Source organism: Protopterus annectens, chromosome 9.part0 (assembly GCF_019279795.1).
Source record: "Protopterus annectens isolate FY-2018-M chromosome 9.part0, PAN1.0, whole genome shotgun sequence".
Classification (NCBI taxonomy): domain Eukaryota; kingdom Metazoa; phylum Chordata; order Ceratodontiformes; family Protopteridae; genus Protopterus; species Protopterus annectens.
In genome coordinates, this window is record NC_056743.1 from 230,598,394 (window position 1) to 230,617,698 (window position 19,305).

Consider the following 19,305-nt stretch of genomic DNA (forward strand, 5'->3'; position numbering starts at 1 on the left):
AGTCGTATCTCTATTGTCCATCTACATGGGTGTCGTGAAGTTTGCCACTTCTGTCTTATTCCCAGTGTGGGAATAGAACTTACAGCCTTATGAATCCAAAGGCGAGTATTTTACCTGTTGCTCCACTGACACTGAAGTCCTACAAGATGAGCGAGACCATGTTCTTGACAGTATTGATGTATGGTCTGACAAGCTCAGCTTCCTAGCACAGTTGCCTTCATGAGCATAATCAGTTCAGAAAATGGATGGGTTTATGTATGTATATGTGTGTGTTTGTAGTTTAATTAATATGATGTTTTTATAGGTTTATTAATTGTGCATGGTTTTCCCCAGAATAAAGGAAATTACTGAAAATGTACATATTCATAAAAGAAAAATGTATTCATTTCTTTATTGGGGAAATACATGCTTTCTTTTTCTTTTCTCTTACTGATACAACTCATTGAGAGTCATTGAATGAACTTCACATAGCATTGTTTTCCAAAGGCTACCAGGAGAGCCCTTCCTCTGTAAAAAATTAAACTACTCTTCATCTTACTGGGAAAATGTGCATCTTATTTATAGCTTTTAGTAATGTAGGGCCACACTGATTTGTTCATTATGTATGTATGTGCATAGATATGTCTCACCACAGATTATTAAACATTGCTGGTAGGACTTATTATTATTATTATTATTATTATTATTATTATTATGTAAAACAGGAATACTATAATTCTGAGTATATTTTATTTTTCACTGATGTACTCCCTTAAGAGAGTCATTGTGTCCTTGAGAGAGTCATTGTGTGAAGAAAAATGCATGGACGAATTACAGAAAGGCTACACATTGTAGATTACCCTAGTATTTAGTTTATGAAAATGATAGGTTTATATTTTCAAGGAGAATTGCAGAATATGCTAAGCTGGTAAAATAACTGGACAAAAAGTCATATATAATTATCTACTAAAGTGACATTTTCAGTCACTCGAAGTGTGCCAAAAAAATGTTTCTGAAAAGGATAGAGTAACCCTCATGATTTCAAAGTAGTTACTTATAAATCCTTATGCTGTAACCTGAAACCTCATATCACAGTCTGAGTGCAGTGTGCCTACCCGAGTGTTCAAGTAGAATTCTGTAAACATTTTTCCTATGAAATATCAGACTCTGTTTAAGATATTTCATCTATATGTGTGTACTTCATGCAGGAATGTGTACGCTTTAAGCTGCATAATACTCATTATAAATAAAGTATAAATAGATACTTATGTTCTCGGTAGGACATGCAATATATGCCCAGAAAGGAACAATATAATTTTAAGTCTGAATATGGTAAGGGAACTCAGTCTATTACAGCATTATAGTTTGACTTCACTGTACGTGCATGTGTGTGTGTGTGTGTGTGTGTGTGTGTGTGTGTGTGTGTGTGTGTGCGTGCGCGCGCTAGTCATAACTTTGGGAGCACTAGCTTTTGCTATGTCTTGTTAGTAAGATTCATATCAAGTCGACAAAAGCAGTTCCAATAAATGTAAAAGCATTGAAAAATGTTCACCAAAACTGCCTTCAGAGAAGCATCCAGGGATAAGTTTTGTTTTGCAGGGTGCAAGTCCACCGTCAACCTTCCATGTAGGAGGTACCTTTATACCCCAAAGCTTATATATACCAACTCTAGAGCTGCACATGTTTGGAGGAAAAGTCAGACTCCACTGTCGCTGAATGTTGGCAAACTTACTTTGTTTTGCATTTGCTGAAACTACTTTTGATAATAGGATTATAGGACGTTATTAGGCTATTGGCCCTGAGGCCCTTGCAAGCCTAGCCAAGAATTTATCCCATGTTCTGACAAGTCAGCACCAGATGTCCCTGTCCAGCAGGGAGACAAGTGGAATCCCAGGGGTGTATTTTCTGTTCCCCATCCAGTTATCCAAGGTGCTTAAAAAGGGTTAATGAAGTACTCTGTTTGATGTAGAGAGGGAGTCGCTTCCGCTGAAGGGGGAGTCTCTGGGACACGCATCTGTCCCGCCAACAAGTCCTATTGATGTCACAGACCAGGTTGAGGTTGCATGTTCTGGTTACTGGAGTGGAGCTTGACTTGCAGATATGCAGCAGTCTCATCAAGGCAGGGTTTGAAATTGCTTTGTATGCCAGACAGAGGTCACTCTGAGGAGTCTATATGAGACTGAGTAGAGGGACAGGGCTTTTAGCCTATCTGTGTAGGGTAGATGTTGAGGCCCTGGATTCTCCTGGTTAGGAACCTCTGTGGTTTCTCCAGCTGCTGTATGTGGTTTGTGAGGTACACATTGAAGGGGGCATTCTACTCAGTAATGGGTATTGTAAGGGAAGAATACAGGAATGTTATGACCTCCTTGTCCCTAGATGAGGTATCCTTACTAATGAAGTGGGCCATTTAAAAAGATTTCCATACAACAGAGTCAACATGGTGGTCAAAAGTCTGTTTGCTGTCAACCTGGGTGCCCAATTCCCTCATGACTGATTGTGTGCTTAGCACCTTGTTATTAATGTGATAATTTGTGGGGATGTCACTCTTCCCAAAGGGGATGATGTATATTTCGGCGTTCAGTTTGATGCCATGTTTCTGGCACCAGTCATTTGTTTGATTGAGACCCTCTTGAAGGATGCCCACATCACTAGGATTATTGATGACAGCACCAAATGAAAGCAGCCAAAGCTCCATATAGCCACTAGTAAAAAAAATATTTAAAAAGACAAAGATCCATTAACCAAAAAACACAAAATAAACTTCAGACAACACTAAGGGTGAAAACAGCATACCGGTTTCAGCTTATAGCCTTCAACAGTGCTAACTTAAATGTGCCTATTAAATGACTGCATTTTTACAAAAGCAAATCTAATCATATTGGTTCTTTATAGCAATTCATTTAAACCAGTTGTAAACAAGCCCCCTAATTTGACTATCCACATACATTCCTTAAAATTTAAAAGTAGATGTAAATCCTCATGTGGTCTTGTATTCTTATAAATTCTATCTATAATGGTAAATGTGTATCTAGCCCTAGGGTGTTTAACACTGTGGTTGTATAAAGCATTACTACTTCTCTTACACTTAATAGCACTAAGATGTTCTGATATTCTTAGTTTGAGTGGGCGTGAGGTCTGTTCTACATAAAAAGCTGGACAGGTGCACTTAGCTAAATATATCACCCAATCACTATTACAATTACCAAAAATCAATATATCAAATACTTTGTAACAATTTGATGAGGTAAAAACATTCTGTTTCAGGGCCAGCTTACAAAAGCTACAGTTCCCACAAGGATGGCTGCCTATTAATGGACTACCATCCAATCTCCTCTGTATATCCAACCTACCCCATTTATGCCCTTTCTTGTAGTGATTGAACCACCCACTCAAACTCTTAAAACCTGCACCTCTCTGGTAACAACCCCAATATCCTATCATCCATTTGTAAGATCTCCCAATGTCTATATATAATACTTTTCAAAAAACTTGTATTGTAAGCAAAGTTCATAATAAATCTAATAGGTATATTTTATGTATGGGTTTTGTCCCGATATTTTAAACCCTGTTGTCTATTAATACATTGCACAGAGGTTGCCAATTTCTGTATAACTTGATTGGAATAACCCCTCATTTGAAACCCATGTGTCATATCCTTAGCAAGTGTATCAAAATCAGCCGCCCTAAAACAAATTCTCTTAAGTCTTAAGAATTGTGATTTGGGAATATTATTTATTACATGTTGTGGATGGCAGCTGGTGGCATGGAGCAAATTGTTAAACCGTGGGTATTTTCTATATACAGTGCTACTTAATGTCCCATGATCTAGCACATTAACCTGCACATCCAAAAAAGTAATGGTCTGAGGATGGTAATTGACTGTAAATTTAGTCCCCCACTTATTTTCATTTAAATACTCTACAAATTCTTGTAACTAAATTTCAACTGAACACCAAACCAGCCAGCAATCATCCAAATAGCGACGCCAGATATCAATGGCTTCTAAGTAAATGTGACTAGCATCATATATCAAATGATGTTCTATATATCCCATAAAAAGGCCAGCATAAATAGGAGCAAAGGACGCTCCCATTGCTGTCCCTTTTAACTGTAAATAACATGAATTGTCAAAATAGAAAACATTTTTATTCAATACATGCTCAGCAAGACACAATATGAAGGTGTTAAACCCAGGATCATCTAAAGAAGACTGTGTAAACCAAAACTCTAAGGCAGCCAAACCTGCCCAATGTAGGATGTTAGTGTATAATGCACTAACATCCAATGTGCAAAGTAGCCACTATTTCTCAATTTGCCTATCTGCAATAATGTTAAGGAATTGGGTAGTATCCTGTATACGCCCTTATATGTTCCATTAGAGGTTTCAGATATTTAGTCAGAAAAGCCGAGATGGGTTCTGTCACAGAACCCCTCCCTGACACTTTAGGTCTACCAGGGAGTATACTATAGTTTTTGTGGATCTTTGGTAACATATAGAAGCTTTGTCTCATAGGTTTTACCACTGTTAAATGATACTTGACTTGTCTAGAAATGATCCCTTCTTCAAAGGCCAAAGCCAAAAAACTATCTATTTCCTGTTTGAAGACTGAAGTTGGATCCAAAACCATCAACTGATAACATTGATGGTCAGACAACTGATTGACGGCTTCATTATGATACCTATCCCAATCCCAAATGACTACTGCACCCCGCTTATCTGCCTGATTTGATAATATTATGATTAGTATTTAGTCTACACAGAGCTTGACGTGTATCCCTCATGATATTATCCAAACCCCCATGACTAAAAACCTGCTTATGGAAATGTAAATCCTTCAAAACTAAATTCTGAAACATTGCAACATGTTTATTCATGGGTGGTGCAAAGGAAGAAGTCCTAAAATGAAAACTGTTAACATCTTCACTCTGTCAATCCACAACCTGATCGAGATAAAGTTTCAAATTACGATTTCTACAAAAATTGATAACATCCTGTGCAAAAGAATATTCTGACACAAAGAAATTGGGAACAAACCCCATGCCTTTATTCAATAGAGTACATTCCGCAGAGTTCAACTCTAAGGAAGAAATATTGTGAACATTAGGATGAATATTTATTTCCGTGTCAACCGAGCCAACATAGTTTCCAAACTTGTTCCTGTGCCTTCTATGTTTTCTCCCTCCCCTCCTAGTTCTCCTCAAGGGAACTGTAAGTTCCCTCTCTTGTTAGGTGGTAAGTTGTACACTACTAATTGATGACTGCCCCCAGCTTGCAGTCCATCTGCAAACTTGGTCAGCCATAGCCCACTGGTTTTGGCCTGCACCTCAGAAAAGTATATTCCAAGCAGCAGAGACCCCAAGAACGATCCCTGGGGTACACCACTCATTACCGGTCTACTGCTTGTGGTGGCTTCCCCTATTTTGACTAGGAGGGTTCTGTCAGTGAGCCAGTTTGCTACCGATTTGCTAACATACGGAGTGATGCCTAGTTGAGAGAGTTTATCTATTATACCAGAGTGGGCAATCGTATCGAAGGCTTTGGCCAGGTCAAGGTAGGCTGTGTGCACAGTCTTCCCCTCAATCATGGTTTTGGTCACTCTGAAAGAAGATGACCAAAATTAACAGGCATGACCTCCCCTTGACGAAAAGGAATGGGGGCAGGTGCTGGGGATGTCCTGATATACTGATGCGGGGGACAGAGGAGTAAAGTTTTCACTGAATCTGTCTGCCAGCAGGTTGGTTATATCTACAGTATTTGTGTATGTGGTGTCCTTGACTACCAGTTCTTGCAGATATGAGTGCTTCCTTTGAGATTGCAGGCATGTATGAAGAAGGCATTATAATCGTTTTTAGTAAATGCAGCCAGTTTGGACCCTAAGTTTGCTTTGGAGAATTTCACTAGTGCCTTTATTTGCTTGTTCAGGCTAAGGAAAGATTGTTTACAGTTAGCCACCTACTCCTTCTTGGTCCTGGATAGCATTTTTTTCCTTTTATTATACAGTTTATTTATTGCAGATGTCTGCCAAACAGCTTTACTCTTCCTTGTTAGAGGATAATTTTGTCCTGTTAGGTATTCCTGATTCTATGTGGCTGTATAAATGCTCGTATAGTGCGTTGGTGTAGGTTTGGACATATCTGCAAGTTCCTATGGAGGGGGAGGGGGCTGTGAAACTGTTTATACCTTCCCTCAGGAAGTTGTAATCAGCTTTGGAGAAGTTTTTTTTGTTTGACCTTAGTGGGGGGGGGGGTGTCTTTGAAAGTGACCTAGGAAGGATGACTGTAGGGATGCTGCTCATGTTGGTTAATACAAAGTCCAAGATATCACCTCTTGTGGGGTGTTGACCAGCTGGTCCAAGGCATTTGCTTTGATGAAATCTAGGAATCTCTGGACATTTGTGTTTTGGCTTGAGTAGTTCTTCCAATCTGTGGTTGGATAGTTAGTTGCACAGGATCAGGGTAAAGGGTTGAATCTTGATAGATTCAAAGAGGTCGAGATGGATGGACTAGGCATCTTGAGTCAAAGTTGGGGGCCTGTAATTAGCTAGGATTTGAATAGGGGTCTTGTCAATGTTTAACTGCACCTGGAGTGTCTTCTGTGCAACACACTGTTTGACTAGGCTGGAGGTGTGTATGGTATATCTTTAATATATATTGTAATTCCACCTCCTTTTGCTTTGCTACCCACTGTTTGGGGTCTGAATGTGTGATAGGATGAGTAAAAGGTATGGCTGGGGTGCTCTCCACAGCTTTGAACCAGGTTTTATGACTGCACAAATGTCAGCATCTTCCAGGGTTAGGAATGCTAGCAGTGAGTGCAGTTTCATGTTTAGGCTCCTAGCGTTTAGCAGCATGACCTTTAATTTGCGTTTTGATTAAATTTTCATGTTGGTAGTTTTCATCTGATGCCATTGCCTAAAAATGGCACTATTGGGGAGGCAAGAGCCTTTGACAGAAGCCTGAAGCATAAGGGAAGACAGATGCAGACTATCATCATGTTCTGTTGATCATGTCTTCCCAGACTGTCAGGTACTAGTTCCCCTTGGAATGACACCAGAAACTAAGCCATCATTCTGGGTGATGGTAGAATGCTGCTTAAGATTAGGAACATAGGTTCATACTAGGCTATCTGCCCTGAGGCAATTATAAGCCTAGCCCAATTCTGTATGGCTTACACCACCCCGTGATTTGAGTATACTGTGCCTCTGTCTAATATAGGTTCATAGATTCATACTAGGCTATCTGCCCTGAGGCAATTATAAGCCTAGCTCGATTCTGTACATACCTGCCTGGGACAGTCATTCAGCGAGTTCAATCATGCCTGTCTTCATATAGTCCACGGAGGTATGTCTCAAGTCATTCATGCCAACATGGACTGCGACAGAGCCATATCAGTACCTGTTGTTGAGAGACTCATTCTGTGGGTGATGTAGCAGATTCTGGCACCTGACCAACAACTAACAATGCCTTTCTTCTTACCCAGCCTGGTGAGAGGCACATCTGTGTCTCACAATGGACCCTCCTCTAACTAGTATGTTGGGTTTATGTTTAGGCCTTAGTGGCTGTGAGACACAGGTGCATGGTCTATGTATGGTGTGGTGGGCAGTGGAGTTTGTGTGTGTTTTTGCCTCTGAGGTCTCTCTTGTTTGGGTATGTCTTTGTTGAGGACCTCCGCATATGTGGGTGTGTATTCTGTAGGTATGGATGGTGCTTGAGGTGTGGTGTTTGTGTTGACAACCTTCTCAGTGCCGGATATATTGGCTTGTGAGGGAGAGACCATAGACTCTAGTTTCTTAATGTGATTGCATCTCTCACAAGTTGTGTTCCTAGGTGGTAGTAGTAGAGGGTTGTCCATGTACATGAGGGCAGTTGCTACATTGTCTCAGCATGCCCATATCAACCAGACTGGCAGGAGAAACTGTAGGAAATTGTCCATCCGTATTTGTCAAAATCTGAGGGAGAGAGGCGAGAGGGAGCTAAGGGTGGAAGGTCCAAGAGGAGTACTACTAGGTGATTACACAAGTGCTAGTAACAGAAACTTTTTAGATGGAATACCTCACACTGGGTTAAAAACAGTTCAGCTGTGGTGTGTGATGTGCAAACAAGCTCAAACACAGGGTTTAAGTAAACAAAAAATAGAAGATTCTAGTAACACAAATCTAGCCAGTCCTGCTAGCCCCTGCTTCCTTTACCAATCAGCCTATGCCAGACCAGGTCCAGGCAGCCCTGTTACTCTCACTAGCAGAGAAGATAGACCCCTACCAACACAATGGCTGCCGGAAACTCAGAAGGCAAAAGCAAGCAGTTCTGGATGCAGCAAATCTGCATCCAGACTATGCTAGTCAATTTAAGGGTTAACAATGCTGTAAAACTCACAAAAAAGCACAGATTAACCACTTACAGACAAAAAAACAGAACTGACAGTATGAAAAAATACAGTTAAACAGTAGTGAAATGCAGTAAGGTGCAGTTAAATAGTAATCATTTGTGGTAAATAGTAATGAAGTACAGTTAAACAGTAATGAAATGCAGTTAATCAGTAAACTGCTTTAAAACAGTGCAAATGGGATAAATTAGCTCACAATCATAACAGTAAAAAATAGCTCAAATAAAGCAGAAATTCAGTAGAATACTGTCATCAATTTAATCAGGCTACCAACAAGCAGTAACAAATGCGGCTAAGTAAATGCAGTTGAACACCTAAGCACAAGCAAAATGAAGTAGGAAGAGGCACAATATTTGATTGTTAGAACCTGAGGAGAAAGAAGATAATTCAAGGTTAAGAAGCTAAAGGGGTGGGCCTTCACAACTGATCACACTGTACTTAGCAGAATGAGTTGATGCAATGGGTGAGCCTACACAACTGATCTCACTGTACTCAGTAGAATGAGCTGATGCAATGGGACTGGGAAAAGTGTCCGATATCAAATTTATAGTAGAGGTGGGCAACTCAAAATCCACCAAGCGTTAAAGGAAAACTCCACCCTATAACTAAAAAAAAACTTTTTTTTCACTTTATCTTTGTTTCCTGACCTATTTTAACACCTCAGAATCACTCTAGGTGCTTTATTTGTAATTTTAGCCTGTTTTCCACAGCATGGCTACCAATGGGGCTTGATGTATCAATGTGATCTTGTACTTCCTCAGACCTTTCTCTTTCCCATAATACTTTGTATGACTCATGCCAGACATAAGGAAGTAACTTTGAATTCCCATGCCATTGACATATAATCACCCTCATTTATGTTTGGCTCAGACCTTGATTTACATTATACTTAGAAGTTATCCAGCTACAGCCAGAAAAATAACTACATTTCAGGTCTTTGTTCAGTGTTTTCTTTTGTAGTTCAAGAGGAATTGAGGGTCTCCTTCCCCCACACTATTGCAGAGATGTTAAAACTGTCACTGCACTGAGATACCCCTGCAGAAACAATTCCCCAGACTACAAATGAAAACCTTGAACAAAGGCCAGCAATTTAGTTACTTTTCTGGCTGTGGCTGGATAACTTCTAAGTATAGTGTAAATCAAGGTCTGAGCCAAACATAAATGATGGTGATTAGAGACAGAAAAAAAGCTGTCCTTTTATAGAAGGTAAAGAAAATAACAGTGACCTCCCAAATCCCATTATATGTCAATGGCATGGAAATTCAAAGTTACTTCCTTATGTCTGGCATGAGTCATACAAAGTATTATGGGGAAGAGATAGGCTTGAGGGAATACAAGATCACATTGATACATCAAGCCCCATTAGTAGCCATGTTGTGGAAAACATGCTAAAATTACAAATAAAGCACTTTAGAGTGATTTTGATGTGTTAAAGTAGGTCAGGAAACAGAGAGTGAATTTTTTTTTTAGTTCTAGAGTGGAGTTTTCCTTTAAGACCACAACAGTTGGGCAGGTGGGTGGGGATACAAAATCAGAACAAAGGTAAAGATTCAATTCACTAAGCACAGTTTAAATAGATTACAGCAAATATTGATTTAGTTAATCAGAGGAGCAGAAAACAGGTGGAAATGAGCACTTATCTTTTGTAGTCTCACAGCAGGTTTTTGGAAGACAGCAGAGCAAGGGCAGATGACCTAACTCACTGCAGCTTCGTGCAAACAAGCACAAACTGTTTTAAACACTGACTAATTAAGGCAGAGAAACAGCAACTAGACAAAGTTCAAATTATCAAATCAAAAACACCCTAAACAGACCCCTGTAGCAGTAATTCCAGCCAGATCAGACCAAACTGAAACCCCTCCCACAAAGTAATAGCTAGGCCTCTCTAGACAAAGGATTAACTGTACTACAAACTCCAAAGGTCACAAATAGTGTTAGGTTCAGCTCTATATTATGACTTGACATGCTTCAGTTTAGTTAACTTTGTTTTATGTTTTAGAGAATTCTTGCAGTATGTTATAAAAGTTAGTGCTTCAGGTGTTGCTTTTGCCAAAGGTATATTTTGTGTTTTTAATACTGGTGCTAAGACACACAGGTCATGTAATAAAACAAATATTTTTTTTTGTTCATTTACATTTGCATTTGTATAACATTGTAGTACATTAAAAATTTGAAATGTGGAGGCAAGGCTTGCACAATGGGAGATCCAAGAATGAATGATTGCATTGCAAATCTGCAGTTGTTTTTGTTGATATTATGTATTTGTATTAATATGTTTTAGATGTTACAATCAAATTATTTGAGTCTTCACAAAATGGGACATTTTTTCAATTAACCCAATAATTTTTGTCCTTTATCAGTGTAATGTAGCTGTATATTTTTATCTTTGTTATTTCAGCAGTTTGTCCCATCTGCATTCATACCTATTTATTCGATTATGTTTGTGTGTCATTTCAGTATTTATCTAAAATGATTGATAGCCTAAAAAAAACTTATTTTGCACTCAGTTTTGTAATGTCTTTTTATAAAGCATCAGCACCTAAATATTATACTTACCACAGTTGTGTGGTTGCTATTCATTGTATTGCTGGCAAAAGAAAAAAGTTGAATTCTTGTTTTTTTTTGCAACTTTAATATATTTATTTAATTTTTCTGTGTGCATTGTGTTTACTATAATATCATCTACATACAGGAAGTTTCGGGATCAGGACTGCCCTCCTTCACCAGAACCAGCACGGAAAGAAAAGGACAAGAATGGTTGCCACTGTGTCATTCTCTGAGCATCCATTTCTGTATTATCTGACAGCTGCCTGCCCAGACCCCTCTGCATTACATCACTTTGTGTCAGTCAGTGTTGTTTTTTTCCCTCCTGCATGTCTTGTAAAGACCATTTTCTGTAGCCTTAATCTGTGAAGATGGCTGCGTAAAAGAAAGAAAGCATTTATGAAGACCTCAGTCACATGAAGACAAAATGAAAACACTAAAGCAGTTCTGTTAAGAGCTACACGATTCCACTGTTTAATTTTATAGGATTTTTGCCTTTTGTTAATATTTGAATATAAAAAGTCTGGAATGTAGATAATTTGTTTTACGCAAGTAGGTGTATCGAGGCAAAGTGCTTAAATCCTGGTAATATGTCTTACTATTAGAAATTTATTTTGTTTTTTTACTGCTGAAGTGGAGTGCTAATCAGCTTCTGTGTAGTAGAAAGTTAGTTATTGTCAGAGATAGTTTAACTTAATATAGGTGTAGGGAAACCGGGGTAGATGAGTCATTTATCCTCTGTTAATACAATAATTAACTTATTGTTAGCCTTAAAAAAGCCAACACTGAGTTATAGAATTATTGACAGCACGGGTTTTGTCTATGAAGTTGTTTTTTCTTTCATTGGCCAAATGAATCTACTGTATTTATTTTAATAGTCCATTGAGGTGTACAGGTAGCTGTTCACAAAGTAACAAAATTCCTGGGACCTTCTTGGGCATCAGTGTTTGTATTGCTTTTTTATTAGGAGGTGTTGTGCCACCACTGAAAGAGAGAGTATGTCTGTCTTCCCTTGATGTGAGTATCTCTAGAAAAGGGATTTTATGAACAAAAATGTAGGTGTTTTTCTTTCTTCATGTAATATATAAGATATGGAATTGATCTTTCCATTGTCGGAGATTAAATGTTTTTGCTATATACTTTTATACATTATTTTCTTATCAAACTAGTTAACAAGTATTTTTATATGTTTGTAAGCAAATATGCTTTCACAGCATAACTTGTGTATATGTAAAGATAAGTATTTAATTATCACTGTTCACTTTTAACTGACAGAACTATACATCTGCATTATAAAACTGTGGTAGAACTCTAGCCAAGCTGCTGCCGTGCACCTGCCAAAAGTACCCTTATTGTCTGCTGACTCACCATCCACTTGGTGTCATTACTTACCAACTCAGATGTAATATTGTGCAGAAAACCCAGTAAAAGTTGATTTTACTCTAGAGCCATCACTGAGTTTTGTAGAATGTTGACTTGCCAAAATTTATTTAATCTGAACTCATGAATTCACATCATTTCTCTGGTAAAGTTCTATAAAACATTAAAATTTCAGTGCCCTTGTATAGCTTCTGGTGCTAGAATAAAATGATTAAACCAAAAAACTGAGAGTACGTTAAATTGTATTAGCCTATGTTCTTGGACTTCAGGAATGACTCAAAACACACTCATAATGGAAATTTGTTGTAAAATTTGCGTACATATATGTGTACGTAGAACTTTTGTTTGTATACAGCTTTGGATGTTTTATTATTCTTCCTTTTCTCAGTTTTCCTGAGTTTGCCAGCTGCATTTATGGCTTTTGAATATCTCACAGTGTAAGTACTTAACTACTGTTATGTGTTTAGAATCCTTGATTACAAGTGTATATAGAAAAGCCAGTTTAAAAAGCTTAGATCTGTAAAGTCCATTTTGTTGTATAGTTAACATTTACACAATTGCGGATTCCAGGATGCCCAGGTTTGCTTTCCTAGAAACTCTGCTGCTGCCTTTCTTTTACAGTGACTGTCCCATATGGACCACACTCTCTCCTGAAAAAAATACTGTTGTAGTGTATAAATTAAACTGAATCTCATGTATGTGGAAGTAAACCTCTGCTACCATCACTTTCCATTATCTTTATTTTTGGGCATTCATATTGTGTCTCCTTTGTACTACTTTTTCATTGTTTTTTTGTTCCTAATGAATGAGCTCTTCCTAAATATGATACCACTTTACCTCATATTTTTCTTTGTATTCTGTACAGCTTCCATAACATTAGGATCTGTTAGCATGTCAGAAACCGTGTAAACAACTCTTTGTGTGAGGGCTGTATTACTTTTTCTTAAATTTGTTATTCATTGAAGCACATTCTATTAGTCCTCTACATTTGCAATGAATGACTTGCCTTAGGAGTTTTTAGTACTACAAGACTTTTTTCTGCATAATTGAGTTTTCAGTACTGCAAGACTTTTTACCACATATGTAATCCCTTGTGGTTTACATATAGTGTCCACCCATTCAGCTTCCAGATGGCTTCACCTTGCATCTACAGACAATAGCATTCATCTCCCTGTAAGGAATTTAAGGTTTTTCTTCAAGACACTGTTACTGTAGGTACTTTTTTGGCTGTCATCTGCAGGCTATGTCACTAACCCAAAATATTTCTCATGTGCAGGAACCTGGTTGAGACAGCTAACCCTGGTTCCTATCTTGCTACAAGAATATTCAGCAGTTAATGGCCATCTGAAAGTTATACTTGTTTTCTTTTTTGTTTCCTTAAATTTGCTTTGTTAATTTTGCCTTTTTGTCATTATTTAAAGGTGACACTACCACAGAAGCTTTCAAATTGACTGTGTGCATAGAATTTTTACCCTCTTTCACTTTGTGGACTTTTGTAGATAAAAGATCCAGCACTTTTTGCTGTCTACTATGAAACCACTTGTATGGCAGTGTAAGTTCTCTGCTCACAAAAACTACTAAAAACTGAAAGTAAATCATTAGGGAGAAGATTACTTCCCATCGTCAGAGAAAAAAATAAGCCAACAGAAAAGGGACAAATTAGGTCATTGGTGCAAACCTACACAGAAGACAAAGGAAAAAAAATGCAAAAAGGAAAAAATAAACTTTTGTTAACTAAGCTACTAGACATACAGTCTCATTTCAGTGGTGACCAAGGGAGCAGAGTCTTGTTGTATTGGATTTCTCAGAGTCACATTGTATGCAAATGGAGCCTTTGGGAATCAAGCCCAGGGTCTAGATTTAGTAGCATGTAGTCTTAAACTGCTGCAGCACACTGCCAGAGGATAGGTCAGTGCAGATGTGGAGGGCCTGACAGGGCGTGTCCTCCTGTCTGGCTGACATTCGGTCTCACATTTTGTGCCAGCCAGTTATGAAGAGTTTGGTGGCAGTCCAGGCTAAGAAACTTCTATCAGTTGTTGTTAAGAGATGTTCTTCGTGTTTCACTGTTGCAGTCATTGCATTTGAGTTATCTGCTTGCAGTAGCCCTCAGTTGGCCTGATTAACAAAGTTGTGGGTCCTGCGTCGGTCGCTGTCCCTTCTTCCATAACATTAGGTTGTCAGGGGTGTAAAACATGTAGCTGACACCATTACATCAGTCTTTCTTGCTGTGCGGTGCCCGAAGCAGAAGCAGTTTGCAAGTGCTGGTCGGCTGACTCCTGAAATTTTCGTTTTAGAATTTCAGAACCAAAGTCTTCAACTAAAGCTATGTACCCCGTTGGGGAAACCTTTTCTTGTTCCTTTCCGATGTCAGTAAAAGTTAATAATTGCATTTCTTGTGGAAAGCAAATACCTCACAAAGATTTTCATTCGTACTGTATTCTTTGCCTAGGCCCTGACCACGACGTACCTTGCTGTCGGTTTTGTGCTTTATTTAGGTTCATAGGTTTATACTAGGCTATCTGCCCTAAGGCATTTATAAGCCTAGCCCAAAGTTTTGTGGCTTACGCCACCCCTTATATGAAAAAATACTGTACCCATTAGTTTGTTGTGCCTCTGTCCAGCAGTGACACAGAGATGATTCCCGGGGTAAACCTACGATCTCCCATCCACAGGTCAAGATTTCTCTTGAACAGAGCCAGCGAGGTGCTCTGCCTCACATGGACCGGGATTTTATTCCACAGCATAGGGAGTCTCTGAGTGATAAATCTATCCCTCCAGCACGTCCTATTTATATCCGTGCTAAGGTTTAAGTCGCTTGCTCTAGTGGTTTTGGTGTATTTGGATTTTTTGAGGTGGAGCATGTCCATTAATTCCGGGTTGGACATGGCCTTGTATGTTAGGCACATGTCACCTCTGAGCAGACGGTATGCGACTGAATAGAGCTGGAGTTTCTTCAATCTGGCAGCATATGACAGATTTTGGGGTCCCTTTATCCTTTTGGTGAGGAACTTTTGGGGTCTCTCCAATTGCTGCAGATGTACCCTGAGTGGGGTATATTTAATCAGCGCATTATCAGTCGTCTGTATATTTTTGCTTCTAAATATTTCGGTTCTCGGTTTAATTATCCAGAAATCTCGGTTAGCCATCCGACTACCAGGATTCCAAAAAAAAAACGTAAAGATAATGACAGAGACAGGCTGCTGAGGTCCAAAGCTGCCGACGATGCTTCTCCTAAGCCAGTCACCAGGTTGCCGGTACTCAGAGAGGCACTTTTGCAGCCCCCGATACCCACTACTTCTGACTCGCAGGCCTCTACTGAGACCCATTCGGAGTCCAGTATGCCGCGAGATGCTTCAACTGTGGAACCTGTGGATGTCTCTACCTTGGATGGGTCCGGAGCTGCTGTGAAGGCACTGGCTTCTGAGGGTGTATTCGGGCCTATGGACTTGCATATTAAACCGACGCCTCCTCCTTCATTTAAGCCAATATCTCGAACTATGCCTAAGAAACCGACGCCCAGGCTGCATGCTCAGGCCTCTATGCCTAAAAAACAAATTATTAGAATGGCTGAATATCTTATAACTCTAATCAGGGGAAGCCAACCTCCCCCTTCTAAGAGACCTAGGACTGAAGTTGTTTATGAATCTTCTGACCAGGACTCTGATTTTTTCGATTCTTCTGATGATCTGGATTTCCCCTTATCTACTTATGAGGAATCTGATGCAGAGGACTGTATTCCCTCTGCTTCCCCTTCAGAGGATCTTTCTTTTGGTGAGACCTTGCATACTCTAAGGGAGCATTTCCACTGGGAAAGTCAGGATTTTTCTGATTCAAAAAAGAGGCTTAGGGATTTCTTACTCTTGCCTCAGCATAGGCCTTTAGCTATACCTTCTGTACTACACATTGTTGTTGATGCCTTTTCAGAATCTAGTTTGGCCCCTGATTCTTTGCCTCCTGCGCCCAGAAAACCTGACAGATATACAGGGTTCCTGATTCACACAAGTTCCTTTTTAAAAATCCTATTGTGGATCCAGAGACTATTTCACAGGGACCCAAGGGCATTAAGTCTTCTACTGCTAAAAATCCTACCCCATCTGATAGAGACTCCAGGGCACAGGATAGATGGGGTAGGAAGGTTTACACTTCTGCAACCTTGGCCATTCGGGCTTTAAACTGTCAGTTTCATATGTTAAAGTATCAACAACATGTTACTGGATTGCTTAAACAGAAAATGATGTTGATTCCTGACTGTGCTGAAAATAAAGAATTACAGGATTCAATGCATTCTGCCGAACAGGTTGGAAAACATTTGCAATGTGGATTTGATTCATTAGAGGCCTCTTGCAGGGCTGCTGTTGCTGGGTCTGTGCTCAGAAGGCATGCTTGGCTTAAGAAGCAATCTTTGCCTGATCATGTTAAAGCTAAATTGTTGGATGCTCCCTTAAATCAGGACCGCCTGTTTGGCAACAAGGCTGAGGAAGTTCTTAAAAAGAAGGAAGATAAAGCTAAATCTATGCAAACTGTTAAAGATTTCTTATAAGTTCAGCCTCCTAGATTTAGTAGGCACTGACCCTCTAAAAATTGGTCCTTTCCAGCCCCTTCCAGGTCTTCTCAAGTCAAACCCAGACACAGCAGAAACCCCAGGTTTCAGTCCCAAGGGACACACAAGACTAAGCAGTGGGGGGTTTCCGCACTCAAATCTGGGAGTAGTAAGACTCCCCCCTATGGAAAGCTGTCTCATTGACTTGCTTTTAAACTTCCAAGCACTTCCCAACTGAATGTTCCTTTAGGCGGAAAGATTGGTCTGCAGGCCAAAAACTGGGAACTCATTACCCAGGACAAATGGGTTTTAAATATAGTGTCCCAAGGATACAGATTTCACTTCCACACTTTGCCAACACCAAGTGGGTGGCCAGATCTAACCCCAAATCAGTGGGCAGAGGCCCAAAATCAAGTACTCTCTTCTCTCTGTCTCTTAAACATGGGGGCTATTCATTTGGTACCAGAAGAGGAAAAGGGACAAGGTTTCTATTCAAGAATTTTCCTGGTACCCAGAAAAGGCAATACATGGCATCCTATCCCATACCTTTCTACTCTAAACACCTTTCTGGTGATTCCAAAATTCAAAATGCTGACTCTTCACCAGCTGCTTCCTATGCTAGGCAAAGATGCATGGTTGTCAACACTAGAATTAAAAGAAACATACCTGCACATCCCTATCAGGGAGTCTTGCAGAAGATACCTACGCTTCAAAACAGGCTACATGCACTATCAGTTCTCTGCACTGCCCTTTGGCTTATCTACTGCGCCCAGGGTATTCACAAAGTGCCTAGCTCCAGTCATTGCATTTTGCAGGCAAAGAAATATTCAAATATACCCATACCTGGACAATTGTCTAATTCAGGCAGAAAGCCGGGACATTCTTTTGAATCATCTGGCCTTTGTTCAAAGGGTACTGACTTGTCTGGGGTTCACCAAAAACAAAAAGAAATCACACCTGGTACCCTGTCAACAAATTATATTCCTGGGAGCAAGCTTGAATATAACTTCCCAGATGGCTTTCCTCACGCCAGAGAAACGGATTCATTTGACAATCTAATTCAAACAAGTGGCCACAAAAACCCACAAAAACCCAGCTATCTGCAAGGCAAATACTGCAAACCTTGGGGTTCATGGCCTCCTGCATTCTTCTAATTCCATATGCAAGGCTGCTTATGAGGAAACTACATTGGTATCTCAAAAGCCTGTGGTGTCAACATTCACAGGATCTAGAAGCAAGGATTCCTATCATACATTGCCTACGTGTAGAGTTCCTTTGGTGGGCAGAGGCCTGCCACCAAAACAGGGGGCTACCATTCACATTACCCCCTGCTGCCCAAATCTTAACAACAGATGCATCAGACTATGCATGGGGGGCTCACCTGGCAGGGAAGTGCATTCAGGGAAAATGGAACCCAAGTCAAATGCACATGCACATAAATCAAAAGGAAATGTTAGCTGTACAGAATGCTCTGACAGCCTTCAAGGACCACATTCTTCCAGGACAATTAATGGTAAAGACGGACAACACCACTGTCATGTGGTACATAAACAAGCAGGGGGGTACACATACTTACCCCCTCTGCAGACTAGCCATGGCATTGTGGAACACAGCCTTGAGCTACCAAGTGAGTCTACAAGCTCAATTCCTGCCAGGAAAACTAAATACACTGGCAGACGGACGAAGCAGAAACCTCATGGACCCACACAAGTGGAAACTGGAACCAAGGATTTTCAACATGTTGACAAGCAAATGGGGGAGCCCAGATATAGACCTGTTTGCCTCCCTCCAGAAACATCAACTGGACAAATTTTGCACAAGGATTCCCCTCAAGCTAGCTTGGAAAGTGGATACGCTATCCTTCAGCTGGAAACACCTATCAGTTTATGCCTTGCCTCCTCTGCCTCTGCTCTTCAAGGTACTGCTAAAGATCAAACAGGACAAGTCAAGAACGATTTTAATTGCACCAGACTGGCCTTGCCAACACTGGTACTCACTCTTGCGGAGTATGTCATGCTTGGCTGTATGGCACCTGCCTCAGACTCCTTCCCTGTTATCCCAGCAGGAGAACCAGATTCTGCACCCTTAGCTGCAAACCCTGAACCTAGCAGCCTGGCTAATTACCTAATCTCTCCTTTACCATTCCTCAGTCAATCAGTGATGGATATCATTTTAGATGCAAGGAGGCCTAGTACTAGAAAATCTTATGCTGCAAAATGGAAAAGATTTTTTGCCTGGAACCAGTCTCAAGGAATGAACGCAGCAGTGCTCAATTTACCTCAGATTCTACAATACTTGACTGAGATGCTTCATAAGGACTTGTCCTTTTCCTCCATCAAAATTCATGCCTCAGCCATTTCAGCTCAATATAGCACAGATCCTCCCCTCTTCTCTCACCCACTGCTCAAGCAGTTCCTCAGAGGGGCCAAAAATTTTAGGCCACCCAGGAAAGCTCCAACTCCAGCCTGGGATCTTAACT

At 40.1% G+C, this 19,305-nt stretch overlaps 1 protein-coding gene across 1 annotated transcript in view; it reads left to right on the forward strand.

The window, feature by feature from the left end:
* RRAS2 (RAS related 2) overlaps positions 1 to 13,011 on the forward strand; it is a gene marked incomplete in the record, with an annotated part of 709,318 nt that extends 696,307 nt beyond the window's left edge. The window contains 1 exon segment of the mRNA XM_044082797.1: positions 11,055 to 13,011. Within this exon segment, the coding sequence (XP_043938732.1) occupies positions 11,055 to 11,142 (88 nt within the window).
* Positions 13,012 to 19,305: the final 6,294 nt, after the last annotated feature.